This window comes from Triturus cristatus, chromosome 2_1 (assembly GCF_964204655.1).
Source record: "Triturus cristatus chromosome 2_1, aTriCri1.1, whole genome shotgun sequence".
Classification (NCBI taxonomy): domain Eukaryota; kingdom Metazoa; phylum Chordata; class Amphibia; order Caudata; family Salamandridae; genus Triturus; species Triturus cristatus.
In genome coordinates, this window is record NC_140581.1 from 985,594,630 (window position 1) to 985,615,348 (window position 20,719).

General features: G+C 45.8%; 1 protein-coding gene and 1 long non-coding RNA gene across 2 annotated transcripts in view; one reads left to right on the forward strand and one right to left on the reverse strand.

Annotated features, from left to right (window-relative positions):
- Positions 1 to 2,194, reverse strand: part of LOC146866168 (protein FAM47E-like) — a 194,884-nt gene extending 192,690 nt beyond the window's left edge. The window contains exon 1 of the mRNA XM_085634284.1: positions 1,208 to 2,194. Coding sequence (XP_085490410.1) covers positions 1,208 to 1,242 — 35 coding nt within the window. The 5' untranslated portion in view covers positions 1,243 to 2,194. The remainder of the gene's footprint in view (positions 1 to 1,207) is intronic.
- A 45-nt stretch (positions 2,195 to 2,239) lies between these two features.
- Positions 2,240 to 20,719, forward strand: part of LOC146866169 (uncharacterized) — a 35,711-nt gene continuing 17,231 nt past the window's right edge. Inside the window, exon 1 of the long non-coding RNA XR_014970621.1 lies at positions 2,240 to 2,379. This is a non-coding gene — a long non-coding RNA (uncharacterized LOC146866169). The remainder of the gene's footprint in view (positions 2,380 to 20,719) is intronic.

Genomic DNA, 20,719 nt, shown 5'->3' on the forward strand with positions numbered 1-20,719 from the left:
TGATTTTTTGCTCGCAAGAAAGTGTCACTCATAGTCATTGAAATGTCACTCATAATTATCCTGAAATTATGAAAATGTCACACATAGCAATCTGAAACCTTGGCAGCTATGTGCAAAGGCTATACACTTACCAACATATTGCATTTTGGTGACTTTGCCATAAGACTGGGGACTTGCTCACTGCCCCATGTAATATCCAGTCTAATTTTAATCATGTTTACAAGCAGCTTTTACAATGATTTTAAATACACCTCTGCCATACCAAAAAAGGGAGCAATTGAATAAGCTCATAAAGTGATTGCCCAAGGGCACATTATTTGACCAAATGGGAGTACAACATAAAAGATTATGGGCCTGATTATGATCTTGTCGGATAGGAACCTCCATCACAATTGTGAAGGATATTCCAACCACCGTGTTACAAGCTCCATAAGATATAATCGAACTCTAATTTGGCAGATGGGAAATCCGTCACATTTTTGATGGAGTTACCTGTCCCCCAAAATCGTAATCAGGTCGTATATCTCCTGTTTCCAAACTTTTAACTAGCCCACTAAACCAAAACTAGGGTATCATGACTTGGACGGAAAGGCCAATGGGCTGCCCTTTCCAGAAAAATGTCACTGCTATGCAGGCTCTACCCAGCTTTATAATACAGCGTTTATTTACAGCAGATTTAGGTGACGTGGTAATGCTGAGATTAGATATCCAGTATTCTAGTTCTATGGATAAGGCATCCCCATTGGTGCCAGGTCCTGTTGCAGTAAGTAGTTACTAGCCAGTACGCATGGTCAGACATGCCACTAGAACCGTTCAGTGGGGGGGGGGCCTGATTTTTAAGCCAAAAATGCTTTTATTTTGGCTGTCTCTCGCCTGAAATTGTCTCTGCTTCAACAGAAATCTATGGCGGTAAAACATTCTCCTGATTATTATTTTAAATCTCCCACTGGCCTCTTCTAAAATGTTGGCATGTATGCCATGGTATATGCTGATATTTACCATTGGGGATTTTAAATTTAAGACTATTTCATTCCATTTGGATACCAGAGTTGTTAATTTCCTAAACATGTCTTGCACTAGCGGGCAGCCAAGTCTTTGTTCAAGAGGTGATAAAGCTATGTAGTCATAATGATTATAGACGTTTTAAAAGTTCACCCTCCAGAAAATTCGCCCACCGATCTCTGCGGGCATTGGTCGGGGAACTCACCATGGTTGTTGTTTGTACTGACCCTGCTCCTGCATGGTTATTTCAGAGGAGACTGAATCGCATACGTCTTGAAAAGAGCTCTCGTTGCAACATCACTTCATTCCAAAGGCATGGCATAGTCACGCGATCTCGTGTACTCCCAAACGCAGGAAAGTGGTCACCATATGCACACACCGTGGTCACCATGGCGACCGCGTCCGTTCTCGCAGGGTAACCAAGTTTGTATTGCGCACGCGGACGAGGCCATTTTCAACTCGGGCATAACAGAACCAGTTCACTGACTAACTCTAGTGTGGCGTGGCAAAAGCCATGTCTCCGCGAATTAAAACTTCTGTGTTATTGTTACATTTGATTCGATTACATTCACTGTCTTCGCATTGGCCGTAACCGGTCCCACTCCCGTGTAGTACGTGGGTTGCTGCACGTAAACAGAGACCCAACTAAGAATGAAAAGAGACGAAAGACTATCCCCTATTTACACTCTAGGGGCCGACGCATAACTCGCCCGGACGCCGTACTAAAATGAAAGTGGACACATAAAACCCAACAAATAGAACGTTTGATTAACATAAAGCTATTCACCCCCAAAATTACGTAGTACTGAATTCTTTATAATTTAGAAAAACAGGCAAAATATATAACAGAATGTGTCAAACTGTATTGGTTTCTACAAATTATACATATTTTAAATGTTTTTTGGAAAAACAAGCGCATGTTGGGTATAAAAATATCTATTTTCACCTATTAAAAGTATGAGGTTGATGTCACTATTTATAAACGTTAGCTCATACACGTATATATGATTATTCCTATTTAAAATGCCGACTAAACTATCGAAACTACGCCCTGCAAACTTTCTCTTGAACGCATTGTCCTCTTTCCCTCTCTATACTACGTGTGGTAGGTGTCACGTCTTGTACGGAAGTGGCCCTTGAATTTCTGGCGTCTGTGGAGTGCAGAGAATTAAAGTCTTCAGGTCGTGGGGATGGACGCCGGCGAAGCTGATAAAAGACTGCGAGAGTCGCGGAGAGAGGAGGCTCGCTCCTGTTTGCGTGATCTCTCTCAGCATTCGTTCTGGTTCGACATGTGGGTCTTTCTCTTATTCGACCTCTTTCTTCTAGTCGTCATCTTTCTGCTTCCCTTCTGAGAGTCCACCTCAGCCACGCCAAAGGGTGAGTGTTTCGCAGAGGTGTCGAGATCGAGAAAGGTTGGTGTTTCTGTGGTGTAACTGTCACGCTCATCTTCGTGATGGGAGCAGCTGAGACACTTCGCAGGAAACCTTTCACCAATCGAAAACACAGCAGGGTAAAATTATATGCAATGCAGTAATTCATTATAACCAAAGCAAGGAAAACAAAACGATGGTAATGGAGCTGTACACACCAAAGAAATGTCTTTGGGACGGAAAGTCTTCCACATGTCTCTGGAGAGCTGCCGTGTGGTATCACTGCAGTTTCAGTCGTGTTTTACTGTGCATTTTCGGTTTCGTGATCTTATTCTGCAAATAAGTAGAACACAGACAAGCATTTCATAACACAGACAAAGTAAAAACAAAAATCACAAAAAATAAACATTTGGCACCTGGGAGAAAGATTCACGCAATTAACAATGTGACATTTATGATTGGTGAAGTGGAAAATGTAGCCCATCATTTCGTACAGATTAAGAGAATACAAAGGCTAAACAATTGCTATTGTATTGATTAGAGAACCATCATGGGTACTCGGGAAAATTATATTACGTATGAACTAGGGAACCGAATTAAAAGCCACGTTTTACTCACAAAGGCTGTATAAGTCAATCCATAGAGCATATCGTGAGATCATGGAAATATGGGGAAGGTGTCAAGGAGGAGCAGACCTGGCCTTGTGCAGTGCTTTCCAAACACTTTAGAACCGCAACCCACTTCTTAGAATGATAAACGTTTGAGACCCACTTGGCTTTAATAGACCGATAAGGCAGGCCAATTTTTTGATGTAACCAAAGAATTGTGTGGAAGACAGCACATTTTCCATCGAAGTGGCCTCAACATTTGCACAGACATACCGTCTTACTGAATAAAAGTATACTGCGTTCAAATGAGGATATGTGGAAATTGTGTTTCGGTGAATATTTATTATTTGTGCATCACCAAGTAAAGTGTCCTGATTGTTTTGATCCTTTTAAAATCTTTGTTTCCATCAAACTTCAGAATTACACAAAATTTGCTTCATTGTAGCTTTTCTATCTGCTGAATGTTTACAGTACATTTACAGGTATTTACATTTTACTGTTACATAAATCATATCCTACAACCTGTCTCTTCACACACACTGTTCCACAGCAAGATTGTCACATAAATTTCCTTTTTGTCTGACTACAAAGTGAGAGTGGTTTGTTAACACCAGTCCTTGTGTTAATAAATAAGCAGCGGTTTGTCAGAAGACATAGCCTGACATTTGACCTCTGGCTGTGAAACACAGCAAATAGAAGATAAATACAGAATTTAAAGGCATCTTTACTTATTGTTTGGTCTTTCACAGTGGAATTGGACATGCTGCATTTATCTTAAACAGCTGTTCCTGGTCTCGCGTGTATTTCTGTCACCTCGGTGATAAGTGCACCTTCTCAACATTACAACTGGGGGCAAGCACAAAGCCTTCCCGCGTGTCCTGGTGATGCGCACACCGTTTCAACATTGCTGCAATGAGCAAGTAAGCCGCAGTGTCTGTCTCAGTGACACGCACACAGTTTCCCCAAAATAAACAGTGTGTGTGTAGCTTTACCCCAATCGTGGTCGCACGCACACTTCTTGGCCACTCTCGGTGTGTCTCTGTGACACACGCACAAATCGGAAAAAGAAGCAGCCTCATTTGCAGCTTCTCGAAATACATAAGGTGACTTTGTGTTTCCTTTTTATTTTGCAGCTTGTTCTGGGACATAAAAAAGTCACTGTGGGTATGTTTGGAGCAAGTGTGAACCCTTTTATCTCGGTAACCTTATTTTGGGTATATCTTCCAGGCTAAAATGTTTGTATTGTACCACTGTCCACCTTTGTGCAAGGTAACCCCTGTGTAATTGTAGTCTGCTAATATTTTGAGCATTTATTATGAATCTCAAACGTTAAGGGTTCTGCGGTCAGTGCTCCACTGTTTGTTCTTGCCTCACTAGCTGATCCACCTATGCAGTGGATCAGTTGGAAGAAGGTTTTGAGCATTATGCAAGGGAGGTGTGGGGCTTCTTTGAGCGCTGAACGAAGGACCTCCTTGCTATCACACTGTCTGGGTCCAGAAGAGCAAGGTGGATTTGAACATCTTCCTGCATTGTCAAGTGATGATGGGGCTTATCTCAATGAGTACAAAAAATATTTAAAGAAACTTGACTTGTATTATCTTCTCAAATTAAGCACAGTTAATAGAATTCAAAGATCGGGTGATCCCAGAGAAGATCTATTAATCTGTAGAAGTAGATTCCCTAATAAGTTGTTTCCCTGATGTTTTCACAAAGGAATTGGGGGGGGGGGGGGGGGGGGGTCTCAGGAATTATGTGCATTTAATTAGACTTGAGGCAAATGCACAACCCAAAAATCCAAAGGTTAGTTGTGATCCTTTGGCAGTCAAGTTAAAGTATGGGGAGGGAGTTGGACAAGTTAATTGACAATGGCATAAACCAGGAGGTAGAAGCCTCGGAATGGCTTGTGCCAGTAGTGATGGCTCACAATGTTAACGGTGAGGCTAGGTTCTGCATGGATTTGAGGGAGCTTAATTAGGCTGTGGTCGTGCACCACTATACCCTCCCAAATATCAGTGAACTGCTGAGCTCTCTCAATCGGGCTATGTATTTTTCGGCGCTGGACCTTAGTTCGGCATATCACCAGATAAAGTTGGCTTTGCAAGAATTGACTACTTTCGCTACTCCCTTTGTTATTTATAAATGTTTAAGGATACCGTTTGGGCATATATCTGGGGCCTCTGTATTTCAGAGGGCTATGGAAAGGCTATTACAGGGAGTGAACGTGTATCAAGACAATGTGCTGGTGATTGGGTCCAGCATATGTAAACCTACTGTAATGTTGCGATAGGTGTTGGATAGGCTGCAGAGAGGAGGGTTAACATTAAAACAGGAGAATTGCAGATTCAGTTTCCCAGAAATGGAGTACTTGGGACACTTGATCACCCGGTCTAGTATACGGACAAAGAGTGGGCTGGTAAATACTATTGGTAAGCTACCGTCCCTCAAGTGTAAAGAAGAATTGGTGAAATTTCTAGGCATGGCGGAATTCTATAACAAACTTGTTCCTAAGTTTGCAGAAAGGACGGTATGCATGAGGTTGGTACTGAAGAAGGGCAAGGAATTTGTGTGGTGCGATGGATGTGAAAAATAATTTAATTATATGAAATCCAATCTGGAGAATGCCTCTGACCTTGTGAGTTTTGACACAAATGATGACACTATTGTCATGACTGATGCTAGTTCCAAAGGGTTAGTGACTGTTTTTATGTAGCAGTCTGATGGTAAGTGTAGAACCATTTTATTTTTATCACGTGGCCTAAGGATGCTAAAAACAATTATTCCGTCATTGAGTAGGAGGACTTAGGGAGTTTTGGACTGTAAGGAAACTAATAAAGTTTTATTAGGGGGCGCAAATTTGAGGTAAAAACAGACCACAAGCCCCTCATAGAGGTTTTCACGATGAAAGGTATTGATCACATTTTAAGTTTCATTCGCAGATGGGTAGTCCCGCTTCAGTAATTGGACTTCGAACTATCTCATGTGCCTGATGCAAGTAATTTGCAAACAGATTGCTTCCCAAGGTTTTTTCCTGATTCTGATTTTACCTTGCAAGAAGAGCATTTTGGAGGGGAAGAGTTTGATACGATAGTGAATGTCTTCATGGTTACGGAGGTATGGTACAGGAAGAAGAGTGGAAGAAAGAACTCCAAGAAGATGAGTTTATAGAAAGTAGACGGGATGGTTTTAGGAGGATGGGTGAGCAAAAGCAGGTGTGATGATGATACTCTAGTGTATTGGCAAGTAAGACATGAATTGACTGTTGTAGATGGATAGTTGTGAGGGGAAGCAAATTGGTGGCTCCTCTGAAGTTTGGAAGAAAATTGGTAGAGACTGCCAATGCCAACCACATGGATATTTCGAAAACTAAAGCGAGTCAGAGAATGCTACTGGTGGCAGGCAATGGACCTAATGGTTGAGAGGGAAGTAAGGGATTGTGTTGAGTGTATGAGGTGTTATAAGATTTTGAACTGCAGAACTCAACCCATGGTAATAAGGTAACAGGCTTCAAGTCTGTGGGTAGAAATTGCACTGGACATTCTTGGGCCTGTTAGAGTGAAAACCTGTGAGAAGTATGTTCTGGTGTGTGTTGACGTGTACTCTCGCTGGCCAGGAATTAAATTAGTGAATTCTATTGAATCAAAAGATGTTGTCTGTTTCTTGGAGGAATTGTTTGTGAGAGAAAGCCTTCCGTTTACCATACTTGCGGATAATGGGGTTCAACTCACCTATGGGTGCTTGAAGAATTTTTGAGGATGAGGAGGATTGAGCACAAGAGCTTTACCATCCTGAATCCAGCAGTGTGGTGGCACGCTTTATCAATGTCCTGAAGAGAGCTTGCAACAGTCTATTGTGTTGAATGAATTGGGAGGAAGGTATGAGGAAGAAAGTGAGGGAATGCCATCTAACACCGCATTCTACCACAGGAGTGTCTCCTTTTTGGTTGTTTAGAGCAAGAATGCTCAGCTGTGAAACGGTTCCTGCTTTGGTGAATGAGAGAAGAAGGGAGGTGGATGATCATGTTGGTAGGGTAGAAGGAATAAGAGGAGAAGACGATGAAAGCAAAGGAACTCTACTACAAAAGGAAAGCTGTTAAGGAGACTAGTGCAGGTGGGATATTGGATTCAAATCAAATCTCCAAGGAAGGATGAGAAAATATCCAAGTTTAGTCAACCCTTTAAAGTAATAAAATTGTTTTAAAATGCTGTAAAGACCGATGATGATAACATTTGGAACCTCAACAGGGTGGCTAAATGTAGCTCTGTACTTGTTGAAAATTTGACCTCTCTGGACAAAGACTCCCTTTGGGCAGCAGACCACAACGTGAGAAGAGCAGACCTACTTGGTTACTGGATTATGTTTAACTCCAGTTATTCTCGTGGGTGATGATATTTTATATATCCTGGTTATAGTTGTATCTTGAGGGTAGATTCCGCATTTATTTTATACAGTTGTTTTTTGTTTGTTTTCTTCTTAGATGAAAACTGAGAGAGGTGGTGTGGTATCTTGGGTTACGAGAACCTGCAGAACATGGGGTTCTGTAAGCATGCGATGATGAGCCATTCGGTAACCTGCACACCATCACTAGAATATAGGAGGTGGGATTGTTAGATGGCAGTTGGTAGAAGCTTGCAACTCTCTGGCTGTTGATTAGGGGGGGGGGGGGATGTCTCTGTTCCTTTATATTTAAAGGAGTTTAATTTCTATACTTGAAGGTGGCTGATCTACCTGTCCTAACAAGGAGCACAAATGCTTTACCGCTGGTTATCTGGGGTAAAGTGCACAGAGCTCTGAAGTCAGCAAAAGTATAGGGTCCACCAAATATGGGCTGACCACGCGAAACAGGCAGGTTTCCTACAATCTCTCACTGATTTAATCAGAAATGTTTGGTTGTGTGGCTCACTCTTGGCCTGCCAATTGTTGGTGGATATGATCTTGGATTATTTTCTCACCCGTAGCAACTCTGCATGGGGCTTTGATAGCTCGTGTGTTTTTCGTTGTCGCTAGGTTTACTAAATCCTCATTCTGTGAGCAGAATACATTGAGGCATTGAGTTGGTAGGAATTGCTAGTTGGGATAGCGCAAGCTCCACGGTTTGACCGGGGTTATTTTCATGTGAGCTCTCTGCTTCACCAGTTCTAAGTGTTGGGTCCCTAAATCCCTGTAGGTTTACTATAGAACCACACTTACGTTGTTGGAACTCAATTTAGAAAGTGAGAATTCACAGCGTACACTCTTGTTTGGAGCCAAAAGTAATGATGATATTGCAGACTTGTATTTGGACAGGGACACTTTTGGGGGTTTTGCCAAGTTTCTGGCATTATCCATGTCTAACCTTTTTCTCAGTCTTGCTTGTCTGTCAAGGACTGATTGGGTTAACATGATGGGCTTTGAGAATTTCTCTATCCTGAGATGTTTGAGCTGGATTATGGCAGATTGCCTCTACTGCATCCAGTAGTTTGTTAAAAGAATGCACAAGTTTCACCATTGTTGTTGGATGCCAATGTATCTCTTAGGTTGCTGACACTTGTGTTTTCTCGGGTGAATGTTTCCATACAGTGTAAACCCGGGAGCTGTGAAGGGATCCAAATTCCACCAACACCCCTCCACAAAACGACCTTTGGGATCCTTTTTTGTGCATGTGTAACTGGCCCTTGATGAGCAGCAGTGAGCACCTGCAGGGACGTTGTAACTATTTCTTGTTTAGAGAATGCATTTCATCTGATGTGACCACAATTCCAGATTTTACTTTGTTCTCTGTCCTCTTCCCTGCTCTACCAGAATTTCTTGCCTTGATTTCTTGTCTGAGTGGAGAGAGCACTTCTTCACCTCCTGCTGGGGTCCAAAGTAGGCCATGCCCGATTAGTACTCACAAACGTTTTTCCAGGGTCCAAAAAGTATGGTCTGTAGTGTCACTGAGGGCTGCATTGAAGCCAGCCGGCTGAGTGGCCTGGGGGCTGGCAGGGGGTGGTTGGTGGGTGTAGAGGAAGCAAAGCATGTACATGGTGTGCATATTGAGACGCAGACTTATTTGAGCGTTCCAGTACAACCTGCCTTTAATCTCTAGAAGAGTAACCGATTTGATATTACTGTGTTGTGCTGTATCTGAGCCACTATCCCTCTACGGAGCACTGGGGAAAGCCTTCTGTGCTTGCAATCGCTACCTTTGAAGAGCCAAGTGCAGAAAGGAAATTACTTGATTATTGAACTGTAATGAAATAGAATCTTAGTCCTGACAATCCGTTTATGCCCTTATTCTCCTATCTGTAAGCATAACCAGAGTGCTAAGAAACTGGTACTGTAAAAGTAGAAGGTGCTTGAAAAAAAGAAATGGAAAAAGAGCCGTCTCCCGCCAATAAGGTGTCTAATTCACCTAGGTGGACAGACACAAACACCTAATATCAACTGCTTGGTATGGGACAGTGGGAACGTTTTTGCCATGTCACTATGAGACTTTGCATTTAATCCTAGTTTTACCACTTTATCAAAATACGCTGGTTTGAAATCTGCCTGAAGTTCCACAGCAGAGTAGCATATTTTGGTGAGATTATTCGGAGTCTCACCATTGTAACCACTCACACATCAGTTGTTGTGTAATGAGCAAGATGGAAACTATGGAACCAGAATCCAGATTTTATGTAATTAATCTTGGACTACCCTTCTGACTATGTGCTCTTGGCAAATCACTTTCTGAACATATTTCTCTGCTTTTGTTTATACAGAGTTAGGAAATATTTCAATTAAACATGGTAGTAAGTGTGTGGTAAGAAAACAGGACTATAATCCAACATTTAATCCCTTTAAAAAAATTTTTTTTTTTACCCTTGATGTTGAGAATACCCAGTCTCGTAGTTAACTCACTAATCTCCAAACAAGAAGCTCAGCACTATGGTGTTGGTAGATATGCTTTCCTCTTACATGCCCATCATTTGACGTGGACAAGCCACTGAAGGCTCGAGCCAAGCTTTAAGTTTTAAGTTCTCTTGGAAACTCGGTCCAAAAAACAAGCCGAGCCACACCTTCTGTCTGCCACTCGCGCTCGAACCTCATATGCCAAGAGTGAAAGACTAACGTTTGATGTAAGTTGTGGGAGGAAAAGAGATACCCAGTTAGTGGCCAGAAAACCTGAGATAATCCCAGCTTCCGTACGTGACAAGGTTGTGTGATCTCCGACAATTGTTATATTTCACTAGGCTTCCTTTTTTTTATTTTTTTATTATCACAGATGAACTTACCTTGAAATACATGAGTTCAGGATGTGTGCGGCTCAACCTCTTGAGTTGAACTTAATACAATATATTAAATAAGGTTGTTCCATGTTAATGACCGCCACTTAGAGGTTGCACATGGCTATTGACTTGCATTTTGGTTTACTAATTGTCGGGGCATGGAAGGCAGGAATGTATCTAAGTTCATGTTTAGGAACTATGAATTTCAATAAATGTCTTTCAATGCAGTGATATAATCTGAGACACTAAGGAGAAACTTCTGCATGTTATAAAGTATTCTTTTTTGAGTTTTGAAGAGTCTTTATCATATTTTGTCATGTTAGTTGCACAATCTTTTTTTTTAAATGGTGTTTTTGTGGACACCCACTGAATCACTACTGGAAGCTGGGAATACCCCACCTAAGCAATTTCTACTCTTTGTACTACAAAATAATACACACAACTCAGAAACCAGTGGACATCAATTGTACATCTTTTTTTTTTTTTTAAATCTCAATCTAAATGCAAAAATCGAAATTTTAATCAGAAGATTGGAGCGTTTCAAAATGTAGCTTTAGTATTAAAAGGCAAAGATATATGCTTAACTCCAACATATAATTTTGTCTTTTTTTCTCCAAATGCATGCTCTTTATGTTGGCGTTTTACCAGTGCTTCAATAGGTGCCTCTAATCATCCATAAAATATTTTTTTTTTTTGTTGTACTTGCTCTGCTTCCACAAATCAAGATAACGATACCAACGTATTTTTTATCCTCCAATTTAAAATTCATTCACACAGAGCACTTAATGTTCAATGTTGCTTTTTAGGTCTCGGCTGGCGATAGCAGCGCGAATGCGCTGCTCTCGGCATTCGAGAGCTTCTTGAAATCAATACGGTTATGGAAGGGGGCTTGAAGCCCCGCCCATCTTTTTAATTGGGTAGCGTCATCTTGCATGCAAAACGCTGGCTTCTGATTGTAAAGGAGGCTTCCTAGTCCCTCCTTGTTGCCACCTTGTCCCCTTTTGGCCCCGCCCACCGGGACTGGATCGTTTACTGGCGGCGTGACACTCTCTCCTTCACTAGTTGCTACGCACTTTTTTCTTCTCATTGGGCTTTGGCAAAGTCAGCCGCGTGTTTATTTTCACATTGCGCTTTCACTTAAAGTGAAAGCGCGATGCGAAAATAAAGACGCGGCTACCTTTGCGGTACCGCGCTTGTTTTACTTGTTAGATAATGGCGGCTGCAAGTCTTATCCCACGGAATTCTGCCAACTCTTTGTTTTTTTAAATTAACATAACAGATATCGCCGCCTTGTAGACGCCACACATCTTGTTTTTTAAAGCCTGCCGTCTTTGCCTCTTGCAGGTCACTGGAGCCGTGCGTGTGTGGGCTGGTTTGATTGTGACGGAGAGAGTGGGGAGAGGCGGAGACGGGCTCTAGCGAAGTTTTTCAAGCTCAGAGTTTAGCAGCGGCAGCACACGGAGCTCGCTTCTCCCCGGCTCAGACTGCCCCAGTGATTTGGATTTACCCACTGCAATCGTCCGAGGGAAGGCGGCGAGGACTCGCGCAGCCGGTGCCGAGGGCATTGGGGGAGACACGGGGCTGGCTGATCCCTGATTTACACGAGCTGTGCATGGTGGGGCTGGCGGCGGCCGTCCAGGAGCTGCTTCCACACCTTTTGGTTCCAGTTCGGTAAGCCGGCTGCTTTCTGCCAGTGTTTTTATTAATGAGCGGGCTGAGGAGAGGGGAGTCCGGTGGTAGGGGGGATGTTGGTGGGAGTTACTCCTGCAGAGACGCAATACAGTGCAATATTAGGCATGCGTGCATTCCAGGAATAAACGCAAAAACCAAGCCTCTGGGGGCAATTAACAGGATAAAAAAAGGGCAGAATCAAGGTCAGTTCCTAAAGAAAATAAAAAAACTGACTCCAATACGACCAGAACACAACCCCCGTCGAGGTCCGCGTGCTCTCCTGCTCCCGTCTCAGCTCCGTGTGCCCTCTTGCTCCCCTCTCAGACCCGTGTGCTCTCTACTTCCCCTCTCAGACCCGTGTGCTCTATACCTGCTCTCTAGCTCCCCTCTCAGACCTGTGTGCTCTCTAGCTCCCCTCTGACCCCTGTGCTCTCTAGCTCCCCTCTGACCCGTGTGCTCTCTAGCTCCCCTCTGACCCGTGTGCTCTCTAGCTCCCCTCTGACCCGTGTGCTCTCTAGCTCCCCTCCTCTGACCCGTGTGCTCTCTAGCTCCCCTCCTCTGACCCGTGTGCTCTCTAGCTCCCCTCCTCAGACCCGTGTGCTCTCTAGCTCCCCTCCTCAGACCCGTGTGCTCTCTAGCTCCCCTCCTCAGACCCGTGTGCTCTCTAGCTCCCCTCTCTGACCCGTGTGCTCTCTAGCTCCCCTCTCTCAGACCCGTGTGCTCTCTAGCTCCCCTCTCTCAGACCCGTGTGCTCTCTAGCTCCCCTCTCTCAGACCCGTGTGCTCTCTAGCTCCCCTCTCTCAGACCCGTGTGCTCTCTAGCTCCCCTCTCTCAGACCCGTGTGCTCTCTAGCTCCCCTCTGACCCGTGTGCTCTCTAGCTCCCCTCCTCAGACCTGTGTGCTCTGTAGCTCCCCTCCTCAGACCTGTGTGCTCTGTAGCTCTGTTGTAGATTACTTGTTAGCTTTTCTCTACTGCACAGTTCTGTTGGGGTTGGAATGTTGTATGACATCATGGAATGCCTGGGTGTCTCTCCAGAGGAGTTTGGCAGTTGGTGTACTCAGGCTGAGCTGAATGGAGCTTGCTCCTGGTGGGGCTAATCTTGTACTATCTAACTACCTCCTGTTATCCTGACCACCTGTGATGGAACTAAGCTACCATTAAAGAAGTATCTTACATGAACTGATGGACTCCCGTACTTCTTTATAACATTTTGGCGACGATCTTAAGGACTGACGTGTGCACTAAGGAGTAAGGACTTCTAGGAACTAAGGAACCAAAAGAAAAGGAACTAAGGAGTTTAAGGACTTTCAAGATGTCAATTGATACGCAAAAGTAACGCCCTGGTCAGCCCCACCAGTGTCCTGTACCACCTGGACAGCCTGCAGCCTGGGCGTTTGTATTCACATCACTCTGGAACCTGCTGTCATCAGTGAACAGTCTCTCTCAACAAGCCTCCTGTGTTTTCTGTCCTTCCCACTAACGTCTTACCTCTTCAGCTGAGAGCGGGGGTGTATTTTAGGGAAGAGAAGGACTTTGGTTACTACCTTCATAGCGATTATCCTGACCACCTGTGATGGAACTAAGCTACCATTAAAGAAGTATCTTACATGAACTGATGGACTCCCGTACTTCTTTATAACAAGCTCCCCTCCTCAGACCTGTGTGCTCTGTAGCTCCCCTCCTCAGACCTGTGTGCTCTGTAGCTCCCCTCCTCAGACCTGTGTGCTCTGTAGCTCCCCTCCTCAGACCTGTGTGCTCTGTAGCTCCCCTCCTCAGACCTGTGTGCTCTGTAGCTCTCCTCCTCAGACCTGTGTGCTCTGTAGCCCCCCTCTCTCAGACCTGTGTGCTCTCTAGCCCCCCTCTCTCAGACCTGTGTACTCTCTAGCCCCCCCTCTGACCCGTGTGCTCTCTAGCTCCCCTCTCTGACCCGTGTGCTCTCTAGCTCCCCTCTCTCAGACCCGTGTGCTCTCTAGCTCCCCTCTCTCAGACCCGTGTGCTCTCTAGCTCCCCTCTCTCAGACCCGTGTGCTCTCTAGCTCCCCTCTCTCAGACCCGTGTGCTCTCTAGCTCCCCTCTCTCAGACCCGTGTGCTCTCTAGCTCCCCTCTCTCAGACCCGTGTGCTCTCTAGCTCCCCTCTCTCAGACCCGTGTGCTCTCTAGCTCCCCTCTCTCAGACCCGTGTGCTCTCTAGCTCCCCTCTCTCAGACCTGTGTGCTCTCTAGCTCCCCTCTCTCAGACCCGTGTGCTCTCTAGCTCCCCTCTCTCAGACCCGTGTGCCCTCTTGCTCTCCGCTCCTTGTCCCCTCTTGCTCCCCGCTCCGCTCTGTGTGCCCTCTTGCTCCCCCTCTCCGCTCCGCTCTGTGCCCTCTTGCTCCCCCTCTCCGCTCCGCTCGCTCTCCGCTCTGCCCCGTGTGCCCTCTTGCTCCCCTCTCAGCCCCGTGTGCCCTCTTGCTCCCCTCTCAGCCCCGTGTGCCCTCTTGCTCCCCTCTCAGCCCCGTGTGCCCTCTTGCTCCCCTCTCAGCCCCGTGTGTCCTCTTGCTCCCCTCTCAGCCCCGTGTGCCCTCTAGCTCCCCTCTGACCTGTATGCTCTCTAGCTCCCCTCTCAGACCTGTATGCTCTCTAGCTCCCCTCTCAGACCCGTATGCTCTCTAGCTCCCCTCTCTCAGACCCGTGTGCTCTCTAGCTCCCCTCTCTCAGACCCGTGTGCTCTCTAGCTCCCCTCTCTCAGACTCGTGTGCTCTCTAGCTCCCCTCTCAGACTCGTGTGCTCTCTAGCTCCCCTCTCTGACCCGTGTGCTCTCTAGCTCCCCTCTCTGACCCGTGTGCTCTCTAGCTCCCCTCTCTGACCCGTGTGCTCTCTAGCTCCCCTCTCTGACCCGTGTGCTCTCTAGCTCCCCTCGCTGACCCGTGTGCTCTCTAGCTCCCCTCGCTGACCCGTGTGCTCTCTAGCTCCCCTCTCTCAGACCTGTGTGCCCTCTTGCTCTCCGCTCCGTGTCCCCTCTTGCTCCCCTCTCCGCTCCGTGTCCCCTCTTGCTCCCCTCTCCGCTCCTTGTCCCCTCTTGCTCCCCTCTCCGCTCCTTGTCCCCTCTTGCTCCCCTCTCTGCTCTGTGTGCCCTCTTGCTCCCCTCTCCGCTCTGTGTGCCCTCTTGCTCCCCTCTCCGCTCTGTGTGCCCTCTTGCTCCCCTCTCCGCTCTGTGTGCCCTCTTGCTCCCCTCTCCGCTCTGTGTGCCCTCTTGCTCCCCTCTCCGCTCTGTGTGCCCTCTTGCTCCCCTCTCCGCTCTGTGTGCCCTCTTGCTCCCCTCTCCGCTCTGTGTGCCCTCTTGCTCCCTCTCTCCGCTCTGTGTGCCCTCTTGCTCCCCCTCTCCGCTCTGTGTGCCCTCTTGCTCCCCCTCTCCGCTCCGCTCGCTCCCCTCTCAGCCCCGTGTGCCCTCTTGCTCCCCTCTCAGCCCCGTGTGCCCTCTTGCTCCCCTCTCAGCCCCGTGTGCCCTCTTGCTCCCCTCTCAGCCCGTGTGCCCTCTTGCTCCCCTCTCAGCCCCGTGCGCTCTCTTGCTCCCCACTCAGACCTGTGCGCTCTTGTTTCCGTCAGTCTTGTTTGCTCCCTTTCTCCAGCTGACTTACTATCCTTTTGAAAAGTGGCCACTGGGGTGAGGGCACAAGCTGAAGCAGTCTGTCTCTTGCCTGCTCCGCACGCTTCCAGGTTCGCTTCGGGTTGAGTACTAAGACAGGACAACCAGCACTGGCCCATCCCAACAAAGGGGCTAGGCGAGTGACTTCCATGCCAGCGCCTCTACGCCATCAACTACTCTTCTCACAGAGGAGGCAGGCGCAGTCTCATTGGCCTCGAACCCACAACTATATTCTCTAGTGGGTCAGTTAGGAACCATAGAGATCTAGATGAAACTCCCATCTTCCAAGCAAGCAACTTGTGTGATCTTGTACAAAGTGCTTTTATGCCCTTTCATTCTTTATCTGCCAATATTGAGAAAATCTATAAAACATATTAAACCTGCCAGTTAATTGTCATTTTTTTTTTCTGACCATGGCCCCAGTGATGACGGAATACCCCTGGGGCAGGAGGCCTTCGACCTTGACAGCGATCCTACCCGTAGGAGCGGTTCATTGAATAAAGTGTCAGTCGTAGACCCAGTACACTAGGGATTTAATTTGTTTCCAAGGTTGACCAGTCTGTGTGATCTTGTGCACAAATCCCAGAGACATAAAGAGAACTTTCACCTCCAGTCATGTTGAAAAATTGCATGGGGCGAAGAGCCCCATCGCCTCGCCAGGCTCCCTCGCAGACTTCAGTTTTTTAGGTCTCGGCCTGGCGAAAGCAGCGCATGCATTGCTCTCGTCATACGAGCGCTTCTTGGAATCGATGCGATTCCAGAAGTCGTGTCGCGGCTGTCTACATTTTTGATTCGTGAGCGTCATTTTGCATCATGGATGATGCAAAACACAGTGTAATGATTGCATCGGAGGCAATCATTACACTGAGGGTTGCCACCCTGTCCTTTTTTGGCCCCGCCCACCGGGATTTGATCTTTTACTTGCTGTGGGAGACAGTTTCTCTCAATTAGCTGCTAAGCACTTTTTTTTCCGTATTACGCGTTTGCCTTCAACAGTGGCTGAAGCGTTTTTTATTTCTCCCCTTGTACCCACAGGTGACCCACTATCCGATCGGGACACTAAACTAGCATAGCCTTCATCGCCAATTAATACTATCCCATTGTCGTATAATTATTTTAACCTGTGTATGGGACGAGGTTACACCCCACACTAGTCTCACGATGCAAATTTACTTTATAGCACATCTAAGCCTCAGCGTGACTATAATTCTGAACTTCCCAAATGTCACACCTTACTGCTGTATTCCCATCAAACGCATCTAAATCTCATTTCGCGTCTTTCCTCCCAATAAACCCCATTTAATCCTGATCCCTAGCCTACTCCAAATTCAACAAGCGTGTAACTCGAGTTACGTTTTCTAGTAAACTTCAGCGATACGTGTCATCAGAACACAAAGCCAGATTACAACATCTCGCCCTGCCACACTCTGGTGTCTCAGCACAGCACTTGCTACTTAAAACCGATGCGGTGCCGGCTCTCCGACCACAGCTCAAACGATTCCGAGGGGCGATAGGGGCATGAGGGGTGTTCTGGAATCAATACAGTGCAATATTAGGCATGCGTGCATTCCAGGAATAAACGCAGAAACCAAGCCTCTGGGGGGCAATTAACAGGATAAAGTGGGCAGAATCAAGGTCAGTCCCTAAAGAAGATAAAAAATGAACTCCAATACGACCAGAACACAACCCCTGTCGAGGTCGGCAGCTCTCTTCCTACCCATAGTGCCAAGTACCTCCCCATCGAAAAGAAGCATTGAAAATGCAATAGGTCTCGCCTTTAATTAAGTTAAAGCCATTTGCTTTGCTAATGGTATTGTATAGCAAAGCAAACGGCTTTAACTTAAAAAAAGGCGAGACCTATTGCGTTTTCAATGCTTGTTTATGTATATACTTCCTTAATCTTTTGTGTTTAATTTCACAAACAGTCACAGACCCAGGATTAAGCCTCCCAGATCCCCAAGTGGGCCATGGACCACAGATTAAGAATCACTGGCCTAGAATAGTAAACGCTAGATTGGGTAAAAGACAAAAAATAAAACGATTGCATCACACATATATAAAGTCTGTTGAGTTTGGCAGCAAAGCATACCAAGGGTCCTTATGCGGTGTTCAATTGATAAACTGGCCTTCATTAGGCCTTATTGCTTTATAGGCCTGGTGAGAAATAAAGATGCACTAGTTCAAACCCTTGATGAGCTACATAGATTTATTTATAAAAGCGGGAGTGAATAACCTACAGGTGAAAGCCTAGGTACTTTTAATTGTAAACAATAAACAGCTGCTTCTAAATTCAGTACAATGTATGACAACTCTGGTATTATATGATCTACCGCAAAGGAACTCTTTGGCATTCATGCTAAATTATTACAAGGCAGAGCAAATGATGTAGCAATATTGGTTCACTTACATCCATGTCGATTTAAAATATAGCAATGTATGTTTATAAAGTGGGAAAAGGATGAAGGAAACTTCCCCCAGCTAAAACTATTGTTTGCTCATGGTTAATAAGACACGCAAGCACTATTGAATTAAAATCTCCCATTCAGGCCATGTCAAAATATATGTGTGTTGGAAGTACAGATCCATGCTCTATATGTGGAGAGGAAAAATGTGCCCAAAAAACTTTCATTATTGCCCAATAGTAAGGGCCCGATTAAGAGTCTGGCGGTCTGCAGACTGCCAGACACGTGGGGGCGTGGCGGTCGGATTGCCACAGCTGCCAGGGATCCTCTATTCCCCGACGGTGTTGCGGCGCTCAGGAGGCTGCAATATGCTTGCTGTGACTGCAGCAGTCCTGCCAAGCATTTTACGAGTTTCCTATCCGGCGCTGTCACAAAGGATCATTCTCCATGAACAACGTGGTGGAGAGGAAACCAGGGATGGGAGTGCACACAGGGTGGCACAACATGTGCCCCCCTCTCCCCCCCCCCCCCTGTGTGCATGCGCCCCAGTTCCTACACGGCTTGGACTTTAAAGTCTTTAAAGTCCATGCCATGCAGGAACTGTTTTTGCCATTCCCATTGCAATGCCTACTTTCTGAGACGTCCATGTGGAAACACTACAATCCAGCCCCCCTGACGAGAGAACTCCTAATTTGGCAGGCAGGCTGTCTGACCACGGCTTAGGCAGTCTGGACCAGGTGCCGCACAACCAAAGCCGTAATCGGGCCCTTAGTCTGCTTTAAAACTTGTATGCAACTTCTTGCGGAGTTAGCAGTAAAGGAGAAATAATATAAGATCTGCCTGTTTACCTTGAGGGTGGTGTCTCCTCATCCTGGTCCCCTGTGGCAGAAAGTTAATAGTTGCAGCCATTGAGTGGTTCTTATCAAAGAGAAACCAACGCCAGAGCTTGGCGCTGTCAGAGCTTGCTGGTAATTGTAGGCGTTCTGTCTTGGTTCCATGGGAATTGTAGTGAGTAAAAGAGGCATCCATAACTTTTGTGACCCTGTCAGTAAAATGTAATTTTTTAGCTCGAGCCTGGGCAGCGCATGCGCTGCTCTGCAAGGCATGCTGTATTCAGGTTTTGACTTGAAAAACTGCTCAATCTCTGCTCAAATTTTTCATTGGCTTGTGTCTTTGTCCCTTCTTAATGTTGGCTTTTGATTCGTTAATAGGCTTCTTAGTCCCTCCTTGTCTACATTTGTAAACTCCCATGAGGACTGGATCTTTTACTTCTGTTGTTAAAACAGTATCTCTTATTTACAGTCTGTGAACTATTTTCTTTCATGATTTCCTCCTACTGCAGGCACGACATGATTTCCTGCAAGGGCGCCGCTTTGCTTGCACCTTTTCATTTGTTTTTGTTTTTTTATTTTGGCAGCGTGGCATGCTGTACCTCTAACCGCAACACACCTTTTATTTTCCTTGCAACTTGCTCCTTTTAATCTGCATTATTTAATTATTGTTTACAAGCACAGCATACCCGCACCCCTTCTGTTCTGTTCTTCCTCTTCTTTTTTTTTTTTTTTGGGGGGACAGCGTGGCAGCTTGCTCCTCATTGCCGTCCTGCCCCCGGGCGCCCCGCTATAAACAATTCACGTAAATGTTTTTTTTTTGTTGTTAGTTCACTATATTCCTTGTGAATATTTTAGATGTTTAACCTGGTATATTCTTGCAGTACGCAGTCAGTTGGATTTTGTCGGAGCGCAAATGTGCACCAAATGAAGCCTACCTTTTTGTTTTGTTTTTATAGGTTAATGATTAAGCTAACGGCTGGTAAAGAATTTCTGTTAAACTAAAGTTGTATATGTTTTATTGTGTTTCTATAGGGCTTAATTTTTCTTTTAATCGGCATAGTTCCATCAGTGTACATTTGCTTCACTGATTTTGCGTTTTTCATTAACTCCCAGAAGGGGATCCAGTCGACTCTAGATAATCTTTTGGAAGCTGTGCAGGCCCGTAGAAAGGCAATTTGCGGCCCCACAAAGGTACCCAGTTACCTTTCAATACAGGGCATTTGCTGGCAGTTCTAGTCTACATGGCACGGGCAGGTCAGGGCTTCATGCTGACAGTTGTTGCTGTTTAAGCATGTTACACTCTGCTGAAGTGGAAGCAACTTTAACTTTGGGCAGTGGCGGGTCCTCCACTGTGGCTGAGGAGCGGCGCCCGACTGCTTTTGAGCAGTGCGAAGAAGAAATATAAAATGATAATAAGTTTTAGTTATCATTTTATGCTTAGTGCATTTGTGTGTACTTGTGTATGTGTGTGCACTCCTAAGTGCACAATGACTGTTTGATCAGCCCTCTCAGGCCGCCCAAACCAGTCATGAGTACTTTCCCGGTTCTCCATGCAGGCTGCAATACAACTTGTGTGGAGAACAAGTCCAGGCCCCCATTCCCTGGTTGAGCGTCGAACCAAAACCAATCACAACGCTACAGTGGGGCCCGGTTCCTGTTCCTAGAGTTCCACGAGGACAGCAGGAGCAGAGACGCTGGCCCAGTGCAAAGGTAAGTTTTTTTTTTTTTTTTTTTTTTTTTTTTTTTTTAAATTAAAAATTTATTTATTTATATAATATACCGCCACCTGCGAGCCATGCCCGCCGCCACTGACTTTGGGGACTTCTTTCTTATTTTTAGCACTGCTAACGACAAGCTGGTAGCTGACTGTGTCTATACTAATCCCGGAAAATGTGTCCACATCCCTCCTTTGCTGCGGGGGCCTGCTGCTGCCACCATTTTGCTATGTGATTCTATTCGTTGGTCCCTGCAACTCTTCACTCG